General features: G+C 46.6%; 1 protein-coding gene across 1 annotated transcript in view; it reads left to right on the top strand.

Annotated features, from left to right (window-relative positions):
* The window catches only part of Myh11 (myosin heavy chain 11), a 114,062-nt gene that overhangs the window by 77,249 nt on the left and 11,877 nt on the right, over window positions 1-24,936 (top strand). The window contains exons 16-35 of the mRNA XM_052759598.1: window positions 551-724; window positions 2,669-2,783; window positions 4,453-4,646; window positions 7,111-7,232; window positions 7,328-7,397; window positions 7,536-7,696; window positions 9,176-9,284; window positions 11,236-11,367; window positions 11,470-11,676; window positions 12,562-12,699; window positions 13,355-13,478; window positions 15,214-15,385; window positions 16,956-17,168; window positions 18,281-18,425; window positions 19,650-19,856; window positions 21,225-21,329; window positions 21,420-21,572; window positions 21,813-22,061; window positions 24,287-24,499; window positions 24,711-24,923. Of these exons, the coding sequence (XP_052615558.1) occupies window positions 551-724; window positions 2,669-2,783; window positions 4,453-4,646; window positions 7,111-7,232; window positions 7,328-7,397; window positions 7,536-7,696; window positions 9,176-9,284; window positions 11,236-11,367; window positions 11,470-11,676; window positions 12,562-12,699; window positions 13,355-13,478; window positions 15,214-15,385; window positions 16,956-17,168; window positions 18,281-18,425; window positions 19,650-19,856; window positions 21,225-21,329; window positions 21,420-21,572; window positions 21,813-22,061; window positions 24,287-24,499; window positions 24,711-24,923 (3,216 nt within the window). The remainder of the gene's footprint in view (window positions 1-550; window positions 725-2,668; window positions 2,784-4,452; window positions 4,647-7,110; window positions 7,233-7,327; window positions 7,398-7,535; window positions 7,697-9,175; window positions 9,285-11,235; window positions 11,368-11,469; window positions 11,677-12,561; window positions 12,700-13,354; window positions 13,479-15,213; window positions 15,386-16,955; window positions 17,169-18,280; window positions 18,426-19,649; window positions 19,857-21,224; window positions 21,330-21,419; window positions 21,573-21,812; window positions 22,062-24,286; window positions 24,500-24,710; window positions 24,924-24,936) is intronic.

Raw genomic sequence — 24,936 nt, 5'->3', positions numbered from 1 at the left:
CAACAAAATAGGTGGGAATATAGCTCAGTGATAGAGAGTGCTTGCCTAACAGGCTCTAGGCCCTGAGTTCCATCCCCACTCGAAGTGGGAGAGGAGAATGAAATATTTGTGATATTTGTGTATTGCCTAGCATGAGCAGTAGCAAGAATTGTGTCCTATTAGTTCTTACTCTCAATCCCTCAAGCTGTCTGTTACTGGAGGGTAATGGTTTGATAGATTTGAGGGTGGAGGAAAGAGGGCATGGATTCACCTTTAATAAGCAAAATGAAGTAGCAGTGCCCACTCCTGTGTGTGACCTCTCTCTTTTTGGAGGGGGAAATAATTTTTTGAGATAGGGTCCCATATAGCTCAGTCTGTCCTTGAACTTGTTTGTAGCTGAGGCTAGCATTGAACTCCTGATCCTCCTTGCTTCCACTTTCCATATTTTTGCCAAGGTTCTAGTCCTGTGCAATCACACTGGGCTGTGTGTGTGACATCTGGATGGTTGGCCCTTCCCAGTGAGCTTGGTGGTGACCCTGCCTAGTGGTGACCCTGCCCTCCTGTGTCCCAGAACAACCCTCCAGGTGTGCTGGCCCTGCTGGATGAAGAATGCTGGTTCCCCAAGGCCACAGACAAGTCTTTTGTGGAGAAGCTGTGCTCAGAGCAGGGCAACCACCCAAAATTTCAGAAGCCCAAGCAGCTAAAGGACAAAACTGAGTTCTCCATCATCCACTATGCAGGAAAGGTACTGGTGGGGGTTCTTGAGGGGTGCTCTGTCCCAAGGGTGCCTGGGTGGGTGTCCACAGCAAGGGTGCTTTGGCAATGACTGTGCCCTCCAAAGACTTATAGCAAGTCAGTTCCCAGCTAGGGGTTTTGTATAATTGTTGAAGCCTCTGTTAAGAGTGAGAGTGAGCATCTCAGATGTATGTCCTAACCAGGATATTCTTCCCTGGGAAGACTCCAAATACTACTTGCTCCGAGGCAAACCCACAGGCCAGGCCCCTGGAGTGAGGGACCAGTGAATCTTCTCTCGCATCACAAGAATCCCTGGCATCACCATTGTGTTCCATCTGGGGGAGACTGTGAGAACTGGCATCTTCACCATTGTTGTCAACATTGCTATCATCACCAACATCATCTTGGATATTAGTGTGTCCTGAATAACATATAAAAGCCACAGCTGACTTCTGCTGGTATTGTACACACATGGCACACAGACTCACACAGGCAAAACATCCATACTTATGTATTTAAAAAAAGAAAAGAAAAGCCATAACATGTTCTGGCTTATAGAATCATTTTATTCACCCTTCTAGTATCCCTACTGCATCATGGGAACAGGTAGTGCTCCATTCAAAGGATTGATAGGCTGCAGTCCAAGGTTGGAACACAGCCAGGCCCATTTGTTTCCATGAGATCTGTGGTTTCTTTGGTGTTACAAGAGCAGAGTTTGGCCATTGTGACAGACTGTATAGCCACCAAGCTGAAAATATTTATAGTGTGACCTCTTTGCCTCCTACTTTATACTCAGTGGAGCTTATTCTACTTTAAGCATACACCACTAGCACTTTCCCCAGGCTCCTATATATTTTTTTCAGTCTTGTCACAGATCAGGCCAGCTCTTGCCATAGCAACCCACATCCCATCATAACCCACCAGAGCTGTGTTGTCAGTCCATTCTGTGTTGTAGTCACAGTCATTAAAGTTGGGCATTAAGCAAGTTAGGAATTTCAAAAGCCTTCAGTGACCTTTCCTATATATCCATGTATCAAAACCTCCAAGCTAGCAGGCGAGGGATGTAGCTCAGTGGTAGAGCACTTGCCCACTATGAAGGTTAGTCTCAAATCTTGAATCATCTGGAAGAGAGTCTCAACTGAGGAATTACCTAGTTCAGGTTGTCCTGTGGGCATGTTGGGCTGGGGACAATTGTATTGATTACTAATTAAGGTGCATAGACCTGCCCTGAATGTGGGTGGCACTACCTAATGAGCAACAGAGAGCTAGGTGCAGAAATGGGCAGCATGGGCACATTTGCTTCTCCGTGCCCTTCTCTATGGATGTGACACTTTGAGTCCCTGCCCTAACTGTTCTTGGTGATGGACTACAGCTTGAAATTGTAAGCCAAATAACCCCTGTCCTTCCCGAGGCTGCTTTTGGTCAGGTGTCTTATCACAGCAACAGAAGACAAAGTAGGGCGCCCGCCCCACTTGACAGCCTAGATTCAATCCCTAGTGCCACGATGAAGCACAGTAAGATAAACCCCATTCATCAGGCAGTGGGAGAGAAACCCCTGCACTGACTTCAATAATGAGGATTCCTGTCAAGCTGTCCTGGAATAGGGGGAAGCATGGGGTGTCTATGACAGTTTTTTGTCACCATTACCTCCTTTGGCCATTTCTGGGGCTTAGTGTAAGACTATGGCAAAAAGTGGCTCCTCTGAGGCTCTGTGGAACACCAAGAGGATTTGCTGGCACTGGCTTGCCACTGGTGAATGCCCTACTATATGCAGGGTCCCTGAAGATTCTGACCTTTTGGTCTCTTCCTTGGTGTCAGTGGAGACCCATCATGGCAACATCAAAAATGTCATTTCCCATCTGATGTCTAGAGGTGTGAGAGGAATATGGGAGGATTTGGGCTTTGTGGTAGGTTTCTGAGGCAGGGAACCTGATGTCAGGGTGACTTTTGGCAGGTGGACTACAATGCAAGTGCCTGGCTGACCAAGAACATGGACCCACTAAATGACAATGTGACCTCACTCCTCAATGCCTCCTCTGACAAGTTTGTGGCTGACCTGTGGAAGGATGGTAAGCCTTTCAGGCCTGGAGGCAGCTTTGAGCTAGAAGGTTGAACACCTCAGCCCTGGTTTCTACATCTGCCCCAGATTGGGAGGCCCCATGTAGGGACAGGGAGAGGACCAGGCTGTCACATGCTAATGCTGTCACATTGAAACAGCCTTGTCCACACAACACACAGTTCTCCCTTTATAGGAAGTAAGAGTTTATCTTAAACTGAGAATGAGTGACTCTGGCTGGAGAACACAGGCTCAGGATACCCCAAATGGATGTCTCAGTGTAGAAATGGTTTCATGAGGTTTTAATGTCCCAGAACAAAAGTAAGTCATAAATCAAGGTAATCTTTTAAGGACTCTGGTGGGGACCTGATGACAGTCTTAGCTTTGGGATCAGTGGAAATTGGCGGTTTGTTAAGACAGCCCCAAACTGTCTGTGATAGTCAGATTAATATTAGGTCAGGCATGGATGTAGACAATAAATGGTCATTTAGGGGCTAAAGATAGCCCAAGATGATTTGGTTCTTGATCTGCAACATTTCAGCTCTCCATAATTACCAATCTGTCAGCCTTGTAGAATCTTTAAAAGAGATCTGCCCTTTTTCCCCTGGAAAATTCAGCTCATAGCTTCTTAAATGAGGGACACTGAGCTCCCCCATCCCATTCCTGGACTCACCAAGAAGGTCCTATGTCAGAGCCCAGGAAGTAGTGTAACTAGGCATGATGAAGCAGTCCCCGTGATGAAGTCAGAAGGACTTGAGGTCTTGTCTCTGCCACATATGAGCTGTGACTTTGGACATGTTGCCTAACTGTTAAATTTGGATGTCCTCATTTGTAAACTGGGTCAAAACCATGTCTTTCTTGCCCATGAATTGCATGAGGTTGACTCTCACCAGTGTTATGCAGCCTTGCATCAGGGTCTCCCTTAATAGAGATCAGCTTCTCAGACAGACAATCTCCATCACCCTGTCTCAGGAAGGTCACTCCTTCTCTCCTTCATGTTCACCCCATCCTCTTCTATTTTTCTTCCCTCTCCTCCTCCCTTTGTCCTTGATTTTTCTAAGCACATCTCACCATCTCATATAGTATACTCATTGTCTGACACCTTCTGTTAGAGATCAGTAGCCTAGGAGCTGAGGTGGACAGGGCCTTTGGTGGGGGCTTAGGGCCCATACATGGTCAATTCTCAGCATATCCCTAAGGGTAGAGAAAGTATTGAAGGCTACCGTGGAGCTGAGGGCTTTCGAGGTCTTGTGGCCACATTCCATCCTTAGGAGTTAGATGCTGCTATTGCTGCCATTGTTGAGAACGGTAAACTGAAGCACACCACAGTGCCAGGGCAAGGCTACCCAGTAAGTTAGTACCAAGAATGAAGCTGGTTCCTTTGGTCTCTGTGACTGAACAGAGGACATTGGTTCATCTTGCCACTCAGGTGCTCACAAAGATACCCAAATTGACACTACTTAGAGGCTCTTACCCCAGCTAGATATGAGGGCACTGCTGACCATCAGAGAGAAAGATGGGGATGGTACCCCAGATGGGGTCTAGGGTCTCCCATAGAGTATGACCTGCACAAAACATCTCCCTTGACCACCATCTTCACAGTTTGCTCCTCTGGCTTATGGCAGAGGTTCAGGATCCTTGAAGGGGCCAGAGACTGATGTCACCCTTCATGTAACCCACAGTGGACCGCATTGTGGGACTGGACCAGATGGCCAAGATGACTGAGAGCTCACTTCCCAGTGCCTCTAAGACCAAGAAGGGCATGTTTCGCACTGTGGGCCAGCTCTACAAAGAACAGCTGGGGAAGCTGATGACTACATTGCGCAACACCACACCTAACTTTGTGCGCTGCATCATCCCCAACCACGAGAAGAGGGTGAGATATCCCCCAGCCTGGAGCTCCTGCTTACAGGATAGTGTTGAAGGATGGCAGTGAGGCACCTGGAAGGCAATGAGGCAAACTAATGAGGTGGAGGGGCGGAAAGAGAGGTCTGACCTTGGTTCCTGCCCTGACCACCCTCAAGTAAGGCCTGCATCTACACATGTGGAGAGTTGTCTGGATTGGGGGCCGTCTACTCCCTATGCCTAAAAGCAATGTCGGTCAAGGAAGGAAGGAAGGAAGGAAGGAAGGAAGGAAGGAAGGAAGGAAGGAAGGAAGGAAGGAAGGAAGGGAATCTTTCCAGAGACTGTTTAGCTAGGTTGTGGCATGGGGTATGAGGCCACCAACCCTTCCATTCTTCCAGTAAATGCTTGCAAAACTGCTATTTGTGACTGATACTTAGGATACAGTGTTGTAGAAATCACTGAGGACACATTTGCTTGTCACAGTGGAAGGTAATTGCTACAGCATCTAGTAGAGGCCAGGAGGCTGCTGGACATCTCATTATATGCCCTATTGTTCCCACAACAGAGAATTAGTGGACCCAAATGTCATTGGTGCTGAGGTTATGGGAGACCACAGGGACCTTGACACACAGGCTAGAACCACAATGGTAAATTAGGAAAACAACAAAAAGCTGGGGTAGCTACCTGTGCAAGAACTTTAAGAACAGTTAGAGGGGCTAGGGAGATGGCTCAATGGGTAAAGGCTCTTCTTCTCAAGGCTAATGACCTGAGTTCCATCTCTGGGATTCACATAGTAAAAGGAAAAAAACTGCTGCAGGATGTTCTCTGACCTCCACATACACACTGTGGCACACTTGTACCCAAACCTACCCCCTATACACACATATACACCATAAATAATAAATGTTATTTAAAAAGAAATGGGTAGGCATCAACTTGGTAAAGTACATAGTGGGGTATGAGTGTGTTTGGAGGCATTTTAGGTCAAAGGCTTGGGGTAAGAAAATGTGTAGAGGTGAGAAATTAAGAGTCTAGGCAAGAAAATTGTAGCTAGGTCATTTTATATTGTTTTTGTTTTGTGTGCATGGGTGTGTTCATGCCTATGGGTATAGGGTGCACATACACAGTGTACTATAGAGGTCAGAAAACAAGCTCGGATGTGAGTCCTTAGGCACCTTCCACTTCTACGTGGGACAGCTTTCTCACTGGCCTAAAGCTTCACCACATAGGACAGTTTAACTGGTCTATGAGCTTTTTGAAATCCTCCTGTCTCTGCCTCCCTTCTTACAATTCTAGGATTACAGGCACATGGCATTATGTTCAGCCTTTCACATGGGTCTCATGCTTATAAGGCAGGTGCTTTATTGAGTCAGCCATTATTGCTACGTGGTGGCATGAACTAGGGATGGGACTGGACTGGTTTATGGAGTTCCTTTTATGATGGCATCCTATCTGTAGGAAGCCACTGAAGGAGTTTAAGCAGTAGGTCATGATCAAAATTATGTTGACCAAATGAGGAGCTAGAAGGGGCAGGCAGGACTGAGGAGAGATGATCAAGTGGGAAGGTGCTGCAGTTGTCTGGGTAGAAGAAACAATGGCACAAAAAAGTAGGTTGCGGGGGGGGGGGGGTTGGGGATTTAGCTCAGTGGTAGAGCGCTTGCCTAGCAAGTGCCCTGGGTTTGATCCTCAGCTCCAGAAAAAAAAAGTAGGTTGGGGGAGATGGCTCCACCATTTAAAGAGCTCGCCACACAAGTAGGACTTGGCACCCCAGAAACCCACATAAATACTAGTGGGTATGGTGGCCTGCTTGTAGCTTTAATCTCGGAAGAGAGAGACTCCCCAGAACAGTTCAGCTAAGAGACTGAACTTTGAGTTTCAGTGGATGAATGAGTTAGTGAATATGATGTAAAAGTGATTGAGAATGATTTCTGACACTAACTTCAGACCTCCAAATGTACACACATACACATGAACACACACACTTCACACACATAACACAGGCACAGACACACATCTCACATATCACACACACATACACACACATCACACATCACATACACACACCACACACATATCACACATACACACATATCAAAAATGTGTATACACTTCACATATGTGTGCTCTCATAGACATGCAAGAACATTAATGCATACACATGCACAACACATCTGCTTTTTTTTTTTTTTAAGAAACCTACTGTGAGAGACTTGGGAGGTAAGAGCTATGAGGCAGTGATGTCCAGGAAGTAAGGGGAAGGACAGTGAGGGGAAAACATCCCTAGTTTCTAGCCAGGGGTGCTAGCACCACTAAGCACAATGAGAATTATGAGACAAATAGTACCAAAGAAAGTATAGAAACCCAGAGATGGCAACAGTGGACATTACACCTCAGTTAAACCCCATGAAGACCCCACAGACTGCCAAGGATGTTTTCTGGCCCTGAGGTCTGGGGCTTGCTGCTCCAGTGGTCACTGGCCTCTTCTACTTCCACAGTCTGGCAAGTTGGATGCATTTCTGGTGCTGGAGCAGCTGCGGTGCAATGGCGTGTTGGAAGGCATCCGCATCTGCCGTCAGGGCTTCCCCAACAGGATTGTCTTCCAAGAGTTCCGGCAACGGTGAGCCTGCTGGTGTTGATGGGGTGGTGGGGAGCAACCTGGAGAAAGCATGAATGACGGAGATGTGTTGAGCAACTTCTGTCCTGTATTTTAAGCTATGAGATCCTGGCAGCGAACGCCATCCCCAAAGGCTTCATGGATGGAAAGCAAGCTTGCATTCTCATGGTGAGCTTAATTCTGGACCCTCCCTCCCCAGACATTCAATTGTGACCTTCCAGCTTTGGGTCATATTTCCAGTTGCTATCCATACTGAACAAATGGCACAGTTGAAAATGGCAACTCTTCTTTTCCCTTTCTCCTCAGATCAAAGCCCTTGAACTGGACCCCAACCTGTATAGGATTGGGCAGAGCAAAATCTTCTTCCGTACGGGAGTCCTGGCCCACCTGGAGGAGGAACGGGACCTGAAGATTACTGATGTCATCATGGCCTTCCAGGCAATGTGTCGTGGCTACCTGGCCAGAAAGTAAACACAGTTTCCCGTATCATATTTTTTCCGTATAGTAAACATAGTTTTCCGTATTCATAGTAGAAACCTAAAGTCCAGAGAAGGGAATTTCCAGCCCTGCATTGGGATTCCCTGATTCCAAGAAGCTATCTGTTTTAAGATGTGTCCTTAGTCAACAGCTTCTACCTGAGAAGGAAAGGAAGCTTCCAACTGAAATGGGTATGCTGGTTATAGATGCAGGAAGGACGAGTGACAACCAATGGGCTTGAGAGTTTTAGACCTGGGTTCTTATTCTCAATTCCTCATCCTATGTGCTCACATTTCTCCTGAGTGCAATCATTTCTACCTCATGAAATTGTTAAGAGGAGCTAATGGAATGATGCCCAGGAAGGGCTTAGAAGTGTGGCTGGCTTTCATTTCACAACTCTGAGGCTACAGTAACTTGTCAGAGGAAAAATTATGTGGCTGTGTTCAAATAGGATTCATAAAGTAGGACCTTAGAAGTTGCAGTGCTTGGTGTCTAGGTGAGACTCAGGTTACTCAAGGAAAGACTCCCTGCTGGGCATAGTGGCACATGCCCAGAGGCAGGTGGATCTCTGTGAATTTGAGGCTAGCCTGGTCTACAGAGCAAGTTCCAGGACAGCTGGAGCAACAAAGAGGAACCCTGTCTCAGAGAGAGAGAGTGAGAAGAAAGAAAGAAAGAAAGAGAGAGAGAGAGAGAGAGAAAGAGAGAGAGAGAAAGAAAGAAAGAAAGAAAGAAAGAAAGAAAGAAAGAAAGAAAGAAAGAAAGAAAGAAAGAAAGAAAGAAAGAAAGAAAGAAAGGAAGGAAAAGAAAAAGACACCTCAGAGAGATGTCCCTGGTATAGTCTACACCACATCTGCAGAGCCCTGATTGGGTCAGAGAAACTCAGTATGGCTAAGTCCAGATATCGGGAAGCCGTTAGTACAACAGCAGTCCTAATTTGTTCAATTTTATAATTAAATTATCTGTTGCCATCAATCCTGTTCCCAAAATAATTGGTACTCTTAATAATAATTGGTATTCTTAAATGTCCCCACAGCCAATGTGGCAGCTCACATGGCAGAGTGGGATTGTGGTCATCATTCTGTAGTTTTTCAAACCCAGAAGCTCTAAAGAAATATAGTGCTGATTTGGTATTAAGGTTTGAGAATTCTGAAATACTACCAAGGAATAAATAAGTCTGTCAGAACTTAACTGGCCCAACTAGGGGAGTGAAGGATCCCTGCAGAAACATAGTATCGAACTTTTCCTTAGATACCATTTCTAGCTTTGTTTTTTGAGGTATTTGTGAGCCTGGAGTTTCCCTTGCCTTCTGAGAAAGGCTCTGGGAGCCAGCTTAAGTGGCTTGATCAGATAATATGCTGGTTCTGATGCTCAGAAAGATTGGCTGGAGTGAATAGGGGATGTAAATACAGTGAGTGATGCCATGAACCATGAGGGAAGCACCTCACGGCTCCCTGCCTCACTCTTCCCAGGGCCTTCACCAAGAGGCAGCAACAGCTGACAGCCATGAAGGTGATCCAGAGGAATTGTGCTGCCTACCTCAAGCTCCGAAACTGGCAATGGTGGAGGCTCTTCACTAAAGTGAGTGATTGACTCTACACCTTCCCAGAAGTCACTTGACCTCCTCCACTTCCCCAATCAAGCCCTACTGGGATCTCTAGATGTGGGAATGAAGGTGGTCCAAAGTGGCTCCTGAAGTGGAGGCCTAAAGTCGGACCTCACATGCAGGCCTGTGAAGGTGCTCCCCTTTGGCTTGTGGGTTACAGTCATGACCTTAAAGCAAATCAAGGAGTTTCTGTCACCCTAAGAATCCATCTTCACACCTTTAATCCCAGCACTCCGGAGGCAGAGCCAGGTGAATCTCTCTGAGTTCGAGGCCAGCCTGGTCTACAGAGACAGGCACCAAAACTACACAGAGAAACCCTGTCTCAAAAATCCAAAAAAGAAAAATCCATCTTATTGCACTTATGTTGCAAATCCACTTCTCTCTGTGGCCCCCAACAGCTTCACTTCTGCCCTCCCTTTCTGTACCCCATTGTTTCAAGATGTAAATGAAATTCTGAAGCATGGTGCCTTGCAGAATTGGTGCTTCACTCAGCATGATGGAGTAGGAAGCCCCCACTTGCTGCTTGAATTGGTAGTTCATTTTATTCCTTGCAGCTTGCAGGGCCTTTGGGTACCACTGGTCTCTGCAGCATCACTGGCTGCACAAAGATATGTTCATTGACTGTAAACTTATATATTACCCTTCTATACCCTTGAGTGTGTAAATTCTTTCCCCAAGGAAGTATTTATTGAGTACCTGTTGTATGCCAGGAGTGTACTAGTTGGTATCATGGTCCATGGCTTCATGAATATGACAGCCAACTGGAGAGGCAGATGATAACAACAGTCCCGGAAACAGATAATGGCAAATCCTGCTAAGTGTGTGAAGGCAGCCATGGGGTTCATTGGCAGAGACTCTGGGTGCCAAGCAAGCTGGAGAAGAAGCCTGACAGGAAGCTGCTCTCTGCAACTGTTGCCATGAACCCACATGCTAAGGGACCATCCTGAAAAAAACCATCTCCCATAAAGAGAAGCAGGAATTCAGGGCATCCTCCACAGCCTCTTTGACAGTGACAGCGTTTCCATAGCAGATTCATTGGTTCACCTGTTGATGGGGATGGTGGTAGGGGAATCAACTAGTAAAAATGCCTGTCTAAAACTGACTGATGAACAGCATGAGGTAAGAAACAATGAGTGATGAGAACAGAATATAAATGATGGACAGAATTAAATGATGAAACCAGAATATAAAACTAAGCATTCAGTTCAATACTTGCCTTTTTGTTCTCCTTTTTGAGACAGCGTCTCTCTATGTAGCTATGGCTGCTCTAGAACTCTGTGTGAACCAGGCTGACCTTGAACCCAGAGAGATCCTCCTGCCTCTGCTCCCCAAGTGCTGGGATTAGAGGTGTGCACTATCATGATCAACTTTCAAGACTATTCTTTAAACAGGAGGAAGAAGACTGGAAGGAAATGTGCTGTTGTGACACTGACTGTGACTGGGGAACAGCCGTGGAGGGTTTTGGTTTTTTTCTTGCAAAGATGCATCAACACCTCCAACTCCCTTGATTCTTTCTCCTTTCATTTTGTTCTAATAAATTGATCTAATAAGAGGCCCATGGACTCAGGGTGTAGCTCAGTGGTAAAGCACACAGTCCTGGGTTCAATCTCCAGTACTGCAAAAAAGAAACAATGAAAAGTCCTTCACCTTTGCCATGCCAATAGTTTAGCCTCAGCAATTCTGTCTTGTGGAAGAGGTTCCTAGAAACTGTTCTAGAATGTAAGCCATCTCTCTTGCCTCTACCTACTAATGCCTGTAGAATCTTCCATCCCTGTTTCAACTGCTGATTATGTCCCTGACATTGCCCAGTGTCACCTAGATGGGTGTTGGTAAAATCATCTGTAGCTGAGAACCAATCTAATATTTGATGAAAATGGCTCCCTTTGGCCAAAATCACTAATGATGGCTATGTATATACATATGCAGGTAAAGCCATTGCTCCAGGTGACACGGCAGGAGGAAGAGATGCAGGCCAAGGAGGAGGAGATGCAGAAGATCAAGGAGAGGCAGCAGAAGGCAGAGACTGAGCTGAAGGAGCTGGAGCAGAAGCACACTCAGGTATAAACAAGTGCACTGTGGGCTGTGGGGGCAGCACAGCCAAGGGCTCAGCCACAGTGAGACATGGGTGATCTCATGGCCACCTTCTAATCCTGCATGCAGTTGGCCGAGGAGAAGACTCTGCTGCAGGAGCAGCTGCAAGCAGAGACAGAGCTGTATGCTGAGGCTGAGGAGATGCGGGTCCGGCTGGCAGCCAAGAAGCAGGAACTGGAGGAGATCCTACATGAGATGGAGGCCCGCCTGGAGGAAGAGGAGGACCGGGGCCAGCAACTGCAGGCTGAGAGGAAGAAGATGGCTCAGCAGATGCTGGTAAGACATTGCAGGAAAATATTCACTGGACTCTCAGTGAAGGCCTCTGATGATATATGGCCCGATACTGGAAGATGGAGGCACTAAGGCTTAGAGACCAATGGCCATCTGCCCAATGCCACAGAGCTAGGTCAGGAACTGAGCACAAGTCTCCAGAGCCTGCCCTGTCTACTGCCTTGTGTTCTATATGCTGACCCCCTTCCTGTTAGCAACTTGGTGTAAAAGATAATTGTGTCAGTTATTATACTGTAACAAAACAGTCTGAATACAGCAGCTTCAAATAGTCCATATTTATCTTAGTAGTCAGCATCTGGGGAGGTGCTTATGGACACTCATGACCAACGCCAGTCATTTGAAGGCTCAGTCAGGCTAAAAGATCAACTTCTTTGTGGTTTATTCACATGACTGTTAGCAGGAGGTGCCAATTCCTCAGCTACTTCATGGGGCTGCTTGAACTTCCTCCTGTTATGGCTATGGACTGCCCCCAGAAGAAGGAGGGAGGAAGCCACAGTGCCTTCCATGGCCCAGGCTTCTAAAGTTACAATCAATCTATTACTGCCTTTCAATTGTGTTGAGAATTCTTAGACACACACACACACACACACACACACACACACACACACACACACACACACTCATGGGGACTAATTTCCTGCCTCTGGAAGGAATGACTATCAAGGAAGGTCTGGAGTATGGTACTAACTCCCCAGTAAACACATATCACTGACACTGAGCAAATCAGAGTAGCCTAGTAGCCTACATGGGTTTCTGAAGGAGACAGCAGTGTACAGGGTATACTCAGCCCAGCCTCCACACTGGCTAGCCCCAGATCTCTAGTGACTTTGTTCCAGCAAGGCTGTGATCCTTGTCTCTCCCCCAACCAAGGACCTGGAGGAGCAGCTGGAGGAGGAGGAGGCTGCCAGACAGAAACTACAGCTTGAGAAGGTCACAGCTGAAGCCAAGATCAAGAAACTGGAAGATGACATCTTGGTCATGGACGATCAGAACAACAAGCTTTCAAAAGTGCGTTAGATGTGCCAGTCTTACCACATGTCCAGCACTAATGGCAGAAGCACCCTGTGAAAATAGGGACAAACAGTCACTTCAGTTAATAATCCCAAGCCAGCTGACTCCATTAGTTCAAGCTGGGCATCAGCTAGGCCCCCTGTGGACCGGGCTCTGTGTGGATCAGGACACTCATGGAGTAGGAGGAGTCCAGTGTCCTGCACTGAGGCTTACACTCTAGCAAGTAACCATTACCATTGTGACCAGGGTCTGAAGATGCTCACCCTGTTATGAGTGGAACACTAGGGGATGAAGGAAGGATCTCCAAGGAGACTTCCTGGAGAAGGTGGCATGGACGTAGATTGAGGAACAGTTAGGAATACAATGTTGACCTGCTCTGCAAAGGTTCTGAGGCAGAGCCAAGCTGTCCTGTGGGAGGAATGAGAAAGTTCTTTAGCTGAACATTGAGTGTGCAGGACACACTGGCAAGAGGCAAGACGTGGGCAGCCTGGGAAGTTCCTAAAGAACTTCTACCATATGGAACTCTTGGTGCCTGTGATTAGGAATTGGATTTTCTTTAAACTGTTCATATAGAAGCTACTGGAAATAAAACATAGACCATGGAGGAGAAATAAGAACCACTGCAATTATTGTTTTCCCATTGCCCCTAAAGGAACGAAAACTCCTTGAAGAAAGAGTCAGCGACTTGACAACCAATCTAGCAGAGGAGGAAGAAAAGGCTAAAAACCTCACAAAGCTGAAGAGCAAGCATGAGTCCATGATCTCAGAACTGGAGGGTAAGTGAGGAAATAGGTGGAACCAGAAGCCATGTTAAGTGAAATGAACTGGGCTCAAAGACAAATATCATATTTCCTCTCATATGTGGAATCTAGATTTTAATATTTTGTTTTATATGTTTTTATTATTTTATTTTCCATTTTCTTTAAAAATACATTTATTATTTATTGATTGAGTGTGCATGTCTATGTGTGTCATATGTAGTGTGTGTGTGTGTGTGTGTGTGTGTGTGTGTGTGTGTGTGTGTGGTTATATGTGTGTGGATGGTGTGTGGTCATGCATGTCACAGCATGCACATGGAAGTCACAGACAATTTTGTGGAGTTGGTTCTCTCCTTCTACTGTGCAGCTCCGGGGGATTGAACTTAGAATGTTAAGCTTGGCTACAAGTACCTTTACCTGCTGAGTCATCCTGTTGGACCTATTTTACTTTATTTTTAGAAAGGGTCTCATGTAGCCTAGGCTAGCCTGAAACTTAGTATGTAGCCAAAGCTAGCTGTGAGCTCCTCATCCTCCTGCTGGCACCTCCCAAATGCTGGTTTACAGGTGGCCACTGTGCTGAGCTCATTCAGTGCTAGGACTTGAACCCAAAGTCTTGTGCAGTGCAAGGCCCACACTATCATCTGAGCCACATCCCCAGCCAGAGTCTAGATTTTAAATAAGTATATATGCACAGGATGTGAAAATTGAAGGGTCTGTGGAAAGGAAGGGGTATTAAGGTAGGGCAGGTGGCTGGACAAGAGAGGGAGAGAAAAAGGACATTATCTTTGCTCTCATATGGAATCAGATTTTAAAAAAGAAAAATCAGGAAGCAGAAAGAGGGACTTTTTGAATAAAGAAAGGGGACCAGGCCAGGCAGTGGTGCATGCCTTTAATCCCAGCACTCGGGAGGCAGAGGCAGGTGGATCTCTGTGAGTTTGAGGCCAGCCTGGTCTACAGAGTGAGTTTCAGAGAAACAAAAAAAAAAGAGAAGAGAGAGAGAGAGAGAGAGAGAGAGAGAGAGAGAGAGAGAGAGAGAGAGAGAGAAAGAAAGAAAGAAAGAAAGAAAGAAAGAAAGAAAGAAAGAAAGAAAGAAAGAAAGGGGACTAGAAGGAGAGGGGAGGGGAGGAGGGACAAGAGAGAATAATTGAGGCAAGTATAAGCAAACTCCCACCGTGTGTATCTATGAAATGTCCTCACAAAGCCCACTATTCTATATAGCCTCTTTAAAAAGTAATACACAGGGACTGGAGAGATGGCCTAGCAGTTAAGTCCTTTCTGCTAAATCATGAGGACCAGAGTTTGGATCCCAGCACCCACAGTAGGTCGCTCACAAATGCCTGTTAACTCCAGCTACATGAGATCCAATAGCCTCTTCTGCCTCCAAAGGCCTTACACACATGTGCATACACACTCATACAGACACACACACACACACACACACACACACACACACACACACACACACACACACACAGAGAGACAAAATAAATATTAAAAAAAACCCTGAAAACCAGAAAAATCAGAAAGGAAACTTTGGAAAGATTATCCTGGGAAAGAGACTCGATCTTGGATCCACACTGTGTGCAATACACTCTGATGGGGGAAAAAAAAGCTTTTTTCCAAGTTTGATATTCCTTTCACTGAAAAAGGGTCTAGGGCTGATTGTGCAATGTCCACAGCCCAGGCAAAAAGGCCTAGCTAGGTCTCTTCCTGGTGTCGTCCCCATGCTGAGGTACCCCTGGCTCTGTTGCAGTGAGGCTGAAGAAAGAGGAGAAGAGCCGACAGGAGCTGGAGAAACTGAAGAGGAAACTGGAGGGTGATGCCAGTGATTTCCACGAGCAAATCGCTGACCTGCAGGCACAGATTGCGGAGCTCAAGATGCAGCTAGCAAAGAAAGAGGAGGAGCTGCAAGCAGCCCTGGCCAGGTGCGTGTGTGTGTGTGTGTGTGTGTGTGTGTGTGTGTGTGTGTGTGTGTGTGAGTGTGTGTGTCCCAGTCCCAGTGTGTGAGTATATGTGTGTCCCAGACCTAGTGTATGAGTATATGTGTGTCCCAGACCTAGTGTGTGAGTATACGTGTGTCCCAGTCCTAGTGTGTGAGTGTGTGTGTGTCCCAGTCCTAGTGTGTGAGTGTGTGTGTGTGTGTGTCCAGAGGCCCTCTGCTTTTTGAGGTGGCCATAGGCCCTTGGGATGGATGTTGCGTCTCAGACCAGGTCTCCTGCAAGCCTTCCCAACTATGCTCTCACCCCTAAACCTCACACTCAACTTTTCTTCCCTCCAAACTCAACCTCTTTGCAGTGCCCCTACTCCAATGGTCTTGTAGCATCTGGGGTGCCCAGAATTTGTCATCTGAACCCCAGTTCTGAGTTTCTAGTCACCTACTGAGTCCATCTCTGTCTGTATCACAAACATTGCATGTCTAGATTGGATGACTTTCATCTTCCCCATCCTACTCTCTTTTCCCCAGTCTCTGACCATACTTCTCCCAGTCACACAGCCTAAGTCACCTGCCCCTCCTATTCCCTCTGTGCTTCCTTTTTCCTGGCATTTGGCTGGCCTCAAGCTGTGGATATGGCAGCAGGAAATGACTACTTCCCCATTTGTTGTGTGCTCAGCTCATTCCCAGAAGCACCCTCAGACACCTTGATGCTCTTAGACTCCTCTTGGGAGTTGAGGAGGTACCTGCCCACACTGCTTGTAAGAGGCAGAGCTGGGGCTCAAACCCAGGGCTTTTGATTAGTCTTCTGGCTCATCTCTTTTCTAATTTGGAGTGCATGGCAGGGGTTGGGTGACTAATAAAAATGTTACTCCAGTGCATTAGTCTGTGCTGGAATAGCAGCTGGGTTACCTAGAAAGACCCTGATCTCTCTGGCAGCTGCTGGGCTGTAAACATAACATCAGAGCACCTGCCTGTCTCTCATCCTAGGCCTTCCCATTCATCATAGTCAAGTTGGATAGCAAAGCTGAATGTAATGGTCTATACATGTAGTCCCAGCACTCAGGAAGCTGAGGCAGGAGGACCACAATTTTACGGATAGCCTGTGTTCCATAAGCAAGATTCTGTTGTGGAAATAAACAGATGTTAGCTCCACCATGCACCAGGACAGAGCTCAGGGTTAGGGCCTAGAAAAGGATCTGTGATGAGATAAGGACAGATTTTATTGGTGGAATATGTAAAGTACAAGGGACCTCTTTCATAGGGATGTGTTTTATTCACTGAAGTATCAGGGCCTAAGCAATGTTCATGATATTGGGGGATTCAGGTGGAGGCTGGCAAAGAATCACCAGGTTGATTGACCACTTTTCCATGTGGCATCATTCATTTCCTTCCATTGAAGGAAATAGGCCCATGTGATTGACAATCCTGATTTCTCCAGTGCTTTCTTTAAGCTGAGCCTCCTACACTTTGGGACACAGAAGCTAGTCCCAGAACAGTTTTTGGTGGCATTGGATAGCTTTGGCTGTGAGGTCTTAATCTGGGTGCTCTATCCTGGGCAGGCTTGATGAAGAGATCGCCCAGAAAAACAATGCCCTAAAGAAGATTCGAGAGCTGGAGGGCCATGTCTCAGACCTACAGGAGGACCTGGACTCAGAGCGGGCTGCCAGGAACAAGGCTGAGAAGCAGAAGCGAGACCTGGGGGAGGAGCTGGAGGCACTGAAGACAGAGCTGGAGGATACACTGGACAGCACAGCCACACAACAGGAGCTCAGGTGCATGGGCTGGGCCCCAGGGACCACTGACTCCAAGCAGATCTGAAATCACTGGCCTTCCTTATTGTGCCTAGAACACGAGTATGTTTAGTTTTATCTGCAGGAGAGCAATAGTGCATAATTCAAGAACAACTCCTCCAGTTCTACTCCTAGTTAGGATTTTTAAATAATTTCTTCTTCTGTATGTGTGCATGTATATATGTTTTATGTTAAATTTAAAAAATAACATTCATCAAATTGGTCTCAAATTTAAGATTCACTAAAAGTAAATAGAGGAAACAAACAACCATATCCCAGACAATATTCTATCTCTAGTGAACACAGGTCATTTATTCATTTAATGAGCATATAAACCTTTTGAGCATATCCTATGGTAAGGTCTCTGTTAACTGCAACCCAGTATTCCCCACACTTGGGGTTTTATACATGTACCAAAGGTTAGTTCCACGTTTTTGTTCCCCTCCCACCTGTCTGGAGATACAGAAAGACCCAGAGCAGTGGCTAAAAACTCCAGGCCAGGCTGACTTCATGCTGTAGCTCTGTCACACAGTGGTTGGGACCCCATGGGTAAGGTGCTTCCCCCCTTAGCCTGCAAATGACATCGCTGCCTTATAGAGTTGCTATGAAGATGAGATGCTGTGTATGGAAAAACAGGTCCAGCTGGGCTTGGTGGCTCATGCTTATAATCTTAGCACTCAGAAGTGGAGGCAGAAGGATTGTGAATTTGAGACTAGCCTGGGCTATGTAGTGAGTGGAATCCTGTTTCAAGAAAAAAAAAATCTTAGCTTAGGACCTGGCATATAGTAAGTTCTGGATAAAGCCAACAGTGTTACTATTTAAGGGATATCTGCAGACTACAGACACTCTTACTTATATTTTCTATGCCCGTTTGCCATCCTTGAGAGATTCTGGGAGCAGGTAACATGCTCCCCGTTTCACAGCTGATATAACACTGTGGGGTTAGGGAGGTTAGGCAAGTCACTATGGCTCACACAACAAAGGAGGACTTCGGCTCTGGGTACCAGGAGACTTCTTGTCCTCTTGCACAGTACTGTCACAGGCAAACCCCTGTTTCTGGCCTGAGTGTCATCCACTGTGTTCTTTTTCCCTAGAGCCAAGAGGGAACAGGAAGTGACGGTGCTGAAGAAGGCCCTGGATGAGGAGACACGGTCCCATGAGGCCCAGGTCCAGGAGATGAGGCAGAAGCATACACAGGCAGTGGAGGAGCTCACGGAGCAGCTGGAGCAGTTCAAAAGGGTGTGTGCTCAAGAAGCATCCCAGAAACCATATTATGATGGCAGAATTTACCCACTCTTGTCTAGAACTTTGGGACTTGAAATGCTCCAAAAACCCAGAACTTTCTGAGCATTACAAGTGAAAATTCTACCCCAGATCATGAGATGGGTCATAGTCAGAATGCAGGTGTACCAAGATACTTGATAAAATGATCTTCAGGCTGTGGGGACATTGTCTATGAAAAGTAGGCAAATCATGTTCAGTCTGAGTCCATTCCCCAAGGTGCTTCTTTATGTATAGATACAAATATCCTACAACCCAAAAAGCTATGAAATTCACAACTCTCAGATTTAGAGAAATTATGTAGCCCAGATATGTTGTAGGGGGTCTGGAAGGTGGATGGTTTTCTCAGACTCCAGGATGGTTTTCTCTTCTGTCCTCCTTGCCAGCTGAAGTCCTCCTCCTGTTTCCTGTTCTTATCCAAACACTTTTTTGCTTAGGTGACCCACATATGTATAGGAACTAGTTAGGTAAAATAACGAACACAGAAAGAGCAGGGGAAATTAGACAATGAATGTGAAAGAAAACAGGGAGTGGGGTCAACTGGAGTGGGACTGCCCCACTAACAAAGTAGCCATGCCTAGATCAGCTGGTCTTTGCCTTGAGAAAAGGTCTTTAGTTTGTTTTTTGGGAGTCAGAATTATTGAAATATGAAAACAGACCAACCTCCCCCCACACACACACATATTTTTCTTATTTTTAGATAGGGTCTCATTCTAAGCCCAGTCTATCTTGGAACTCATAATAATCCACCTGCTTCAGATGGAGTGCCGGGATTACAAACATAAGCCACCATGGTCTGCCTTCCTTTCTTTTTCTTTCTCTTTATTTCTTCTTTTGAGACAGGATCATATTAGATAACTCTAGCCTCACATTCAGGATTTGCCTCCTGAGTGCTGGGATTACACAAGACAGAACATGAAGTTGTTAAAGAAGAGCTGGGAATCCATATTTTCCTGGGAAATGTCCTAAAATTTGATAACCCATACAGAGTAGGACATGGATGCAGGTTGATGAGGCTTCTGGATGTGTTTTGAGATCTGATTGCTGAGTTTGGGAACTAGAATCCCAGGAGTCCTGCAGAAGTTCTATGCTCCCTCCATCCCTTCCCTTGGATGAGATAGACTAGAGGGAGGGGCAGGGAGAGGAACAGACAAGCCCACCTCCCTCTGCTTCCCTCGGCAGGCCAAAGCAAACCTGGATAAAAGCAAGCAGACACTGGAGAAGGAGAACGCGGACCTGGCCGGGGAGCTGCGTGTCCTGGGCCAGGCAAAGCAGGAGGTGGAACACAAGAAGAAGAAGCTGGAGGTGCAGCTGCAGGAGCTGCTGTCCAAGTGCAGTGATGGAGAGCGTGCCCGGTCTGAACTGAATGACAAGGTTCACAAGCTACAGGTAAGGGCAGCTGCTCTACTGCAAGAGACCTCTGCTCAGCCTCCAAGTCCCTTTGTTGCCAGCGAGTTGGCTTCCTTGAGACACATCCTTGCATTCCCTGTGTGAATTCTTTTTGTCAAAACCTCATGTATACACTTAATGAACATTTACTGAGCACCTACTGGATGCCAGGCATTGTGCTTAATCCTGAGATAAAAGAACAAGGAAGAAGACAGATTGTCTCTGTGCCATCTGAACTCCAGCCTGCTGAGGGTAAGAGAGATGGCCACAAACACAGAGAGAAAATCCAGAAAACACACATCATACTGCAAGGGCAAATACAGGGCAGCCTGGGGTCAGGAAAGGCTGCCCTCAGGAGCACTGACACTCAGATGCATATGTTTTCAAGCAGAGGCAATAGTATATGCAAAGACCCAGTGGTAAAGGTAAAAAGTAGAAGGGGTCAAGGGCCAGCAGTGCTGACAAGTTGGGAGGAGAAATGGTACAGAATAGGACCAGAGAAGGAAGCTGTGGCCAGATAACAAAGGGCCCCTAATGCCCCAATTAGATGTATGTTGGTGTTTATCCCAAGTAACAGAGGCGACTGAAGCTGATGAATGATAGAGCCTGTGTATCTTTAGATTTAGCTTCAGAGACACATTTGGCCTGAGTTTCAGTTTCCAAAGAATGGCCCCAAGTTTGATAAATACTTACTGTACTCACAAGCTAGGTCTAGGGAGCAGGGAAACACCCCAGGTCTGGTTCCCTGAAGTTGAGAACAGGGGTTTGCTACTCCAATATACAGTGACACTTAAAGCCTCATTATAAATGGGAAAAGTGAGGTGGGGGCTACAGCTGTACGTCCCAGGCACACCTGTGCAGAGCTGCCAGGGCTGGTATAGAATGCAGAGATGCAGGAAGGGGCTCTGCTCCATGCCTTTAGCAGCCACCTCTTTGGTGATGGCCATAAAAGTCATGAAAGAGCAATGAGTAGGGGTGAGAGCAGGACCTACCTACAGTTTCCTCCCCAGTGGTAAGGAGTGAACAAGTCAGGAGTGACTTTCAACACTGGGACTCTGAGATCTGCAGCTCATCTCTGCCAGCCTGAGTGTAGACTTGGAATCCAATAAGGTGGATCCTAACTGGGCCCAGTCAATACGATGGGGCTCTGATAGGTTCTTAGAACTGCAGAGTCTAGGCCAGGATTCTCAACCTGTAGCTGATGGTTCCAGAAGGAGCCACAGTTGTCTCTCACTTCCTGGGCATTTTCTGTCACTGGCCACCACAGGTCCTATCCCACAAAGGTGTGTGATGTACTCTGAATAAAAAAAGCTCCTCTTGCTGATGTGTCATATGAGTTTCAACTCACCAGTCTCTCACCCTTCTCAGAATGAAGTGGAGAGTGTCACAGGCATGCTCAATGAGGCAGAGGGCAAGGCCATCAAACTGACCAAGGATGTGGCATCCCTTGGATCCCAGCTTCAAGACACTCAAGTAAGTATCCTACTGCACCACCTGGGAGACCTGGAGTGCCTGCTTCCTTGGGGGAATTCCTGAGACCACCATGCATGCTTTTCCTTGTAGGAGCTACTTCAAGAAGAAACTCGGCAGAAGCTCAATGTGTCCACCAAGCTGCGTCAGTTGGAAGATGAGAGGAACAGCCTGCAGGACCAGCTAGATGAGGAGATGGAAGCCAAGCAAAACCTGGAGCGCCATGTTTCCACCCTGAATGTTCAGGTATGGACAGCATACTGTGGCCCACCGAGCATCCTCGCCTCTCTTCTGAGGCCCACCGCAGTGGGTCCCCTCCTCACCTACAGGGTCTGCTGTGACTCTTCTCTGGGGTCCCCATGGGTCGACTCTCCTCTCCTCTGGGCCCATGTGGTTTGTTTGCTCACTAGCTCCCTCTGCTGTTGGATTTCCTCAGTGAGGAGGAAGAGGGTTCACTTCTCAGGGCCCAACTCTTGGCCATTCCAGCTCTCGGACTCTAAGAAGAAGCTGCAGGACTTCACAAGCACCGTGGAGGCCATGGAGGAGGGAAAGAAGAGGTTGCAGAAGGAGATGGAGGGACTCGGCCAGCAGTACGAGGAAAAGGCTGCCGCCTATGACAAACTGGAAAAGACTAAGAACAGGCTTCAGCAGGAGCTGGATGACTTGGTTGTAGACTTGGACAACCAGCGGCAACTGGTGTCCAATCTGGAAAAGAAGCAGAAGAAATTTGATCAGGTAGGGCTGAGAGCTCACTGCCCTGTCCTTGAACATGGGGTGAGGTCAGTTCTGTGAGGCACTGTGGTGGTGCTGGGAGTCTGAATTTCATCTGGACTTTGCTGGAAGCAGTGGAAGGCTATCTTGTCTCATCTTAGGTGGCTATGACATATAAGGGCCACTAGGTCAAGGCATGAACACATCAGAATGCTTAACATTGAGATTTTTCTAGGCACAAACACTGTGAAAACTGCTCACAGACATAGCCTTAAGGGCTGGAACAATCCCTAACAAAATGAGGGTCATTTATCCCATTCACTCAGTGAATACTCAGAAGCACTGCTGGATGTTGTAAGTAATTCCAAGCATCTGTTCTTCAGAACATATTATTTAATTTCCACTTTTTTTTTTTTTGAGATGGTCTCCTGTTGGCCGTATTGGCCTTGAACTCACTATGTAGCTTTAGTTGACTTTTAATTTCTGAACTTCTAGTCCTCTTGCTTCCACCTTTGGAGTGCTGGGGTCATTGGTGTGCCATACTCAGTTTTATGCAGTACTGGGGACTGAACCCAGGGCTTCCTGCATGGTAGGCAAACATTCTATCAACTGAGGCACAGCTCCTTCCCTCAAAGTATATGCTTGTTAATACCACTTTCCCCAAATGCTTCATTATGTGAAATTTAAAGCAATTGAGTAGTCACTGCCAGAATCAATCACTAACATTATGCTACATGCCTTTTGTCCTACTTTCTTTGGGGTTGGGTGGGGGGTGGAGAGAGGATCTTACTATGTAGCCCTGGCTGGCCTAGAACTTGTAATGTAGACCAGGCTGGCCTCTGACTCACAGAGATCTGCCTGTCTCTGCCTCCCGAGTGCTGGGATTAAAGGTGTGCACCACCATGCTTAGCCCTATTCTAGTTACTTATAATAAAGATGAATCACAGCAACCCAACATATTTAATCTTTTGGGCGCATTTCAAAGCAAATCACAGACATCTGTGCCCTTCTCCCTTAACATGCCACATTACATATTATATGATACTTGGGCTGGTGAGATGACTCAACTTACAAAGTTGCCGACACGATTTATGACCTAAATTCAGTCCCTAAAATCAAAAATCAAATCTACTTCGTGGAAGGAGAGACCAGACTTCCACAAATTGTCCTCTGGTCATCCTGTGGCACACACATATATACACATACACAAATAAATATAAATAAATGTAAAAAAAAAAAAAAGACTTAAAAATAGTTTTGCAGCCAGGCATGGTGGGACAGGCCTGAAATTCTGACTCTCAGGAAGATGAAGCAGAAGGCTTATGGATTTAAGGTCAGCCTAGGCTAGGATACATAGCAAGACTGTCTCAAAACACTATTATTATTATTTTTTTTATTTTATATCTTTGGGGTAAATTTACATATGCTTCAAAGCATACATCCTTTAAGTGTGCAGTCACACTGTTCTGATAAATGCACCTGTTATGACCCAAACTCCTAAATACTAGCTCTAATATATGTTACCCATACTTATAAACACGATTTTATATGTAATATAGGGTTATTCTAAAACTCAGTTTACAGATTGTGCTGTGAGTCCAAATGCTAGGGCTTCAGGGTTCACTGCTACCCATGACAGGCCTCATCGTGTTGAGCTCGTACAGGACACCCTGGTTCCTCCCTTTCCCAGGAGCCCTTCTGCTCTGGACAGTCATTTGCAGCCATGGTCTCATTATCCAATAGAGGGCCAGAAGTTGTGTTTCACTGTCTGTTGATATTCTGTGGGGTTTGGTGTCCCCTGTGCTGTTAGAAGGTCCCTGCTGCTCATCTATCTCTACTGAATTCTGCAAGTCTGGTTTTAGGTGCTACGATCTGTAACATGTTGCTCCATCTTCCATCAGATGAAGTTGTGTTAAGTTGAAACAGAGTCATCTTTGACTTTTCTCCAAGCATGTGCATAACCATACACCCTCAGGATGGTGCATGGGCTATCTCTGTAAGAAAGATACTTGTGGCCATGCAACAAAAACATCATTCAGTGTCACTTTGTCCTCAGTAGTGGATGTGCTAGCCCAATGGGCAGTTTGATCTAGCAGTGAGAAAGTAAGATTATCCTAACTGACTTCCACATGTATCTAAATTGCTTGCACTTGCACTGGGCACATGCAGTGTGACAGGGCTTCTTCACATCTGGTGTTCAATGAGCTTCAAGTATGCTGGGGATGCCTCTGAGCCTTGTGTTCTTTCAGTTGTTAGCTGAGGAAAAGAACATCTCTTCAAAGTATGCTGATGAGAGGGACCGAGCTGAAGCAGAGGCCAGGGAAAAGGAAACAAAGGCTTTGTCCCTAGCCCGGGCCCTCGAGGAGGCCCTGGAAGCCAAAGAGGAGCTGGAGAGGACCAACAAGATGCTCAAAGCTGAGATGGAAGACCTGGTCAGCTCCAAGGATGATGTGGGCAAGAATGTAAGTGGTTCTGAATCTCATCAACTGGTGCCTCACTGAGGTGCATCAGTCTGCTGTGGGCACAGGAGGCCAGGGAATAGCAGCAGGGGTTGAGACATCAGGAGTCATGGCAGATTCTAGCAGCCTAGGCCACTGCTCTAGTCTCATGAGCCTCCATTCTGAGAGGGTGAAACCTCACTTAAGCAAAGGCCCTACCCACTCTGCTTTCCAGGTGCATGAGCTAGAGAAATCTAAGCGTGCCTTGGAGACCCAGATGGAAGAGATGAAAACCCAGCTGGAGGAGCTGGAGGATGAGCTGCAGGCCACTGAGGATGCCAAGTTGAGGCTGGAGGTCAACATGCAGGCCCTCAAGGGCCAATTTGAACGAGATCTCCAGGCTCGAGATGAGCAGAATGAGGAGAAGCGGAGGCAGCTACAGCGGCAGGTGAGTCAGCTCT

Source organism: Peromyscus californicus, unplaced genomic scaffold (genome assembly GCF_007827085.1).
Source record: "Peromyscus californicus insignis strain IS unplaced genomic scaffold, ASM782708v3 Scaffold_3__1_contigs__length_106647218, whole genome shotgun sequence".
NCBI classification, from domain to species: domain Eukaryota; kingdom Metazoa; phylum Chordata; class Mammalia; order Rodentia; family Cricetidae; genus Peromyscus; species Peromyscus californicus.
The sequence above is the reverse complement of the archived record's forward strand: the minus strand, read 5'-3'. Positions and strand labels throughout refer to the sequence as shown.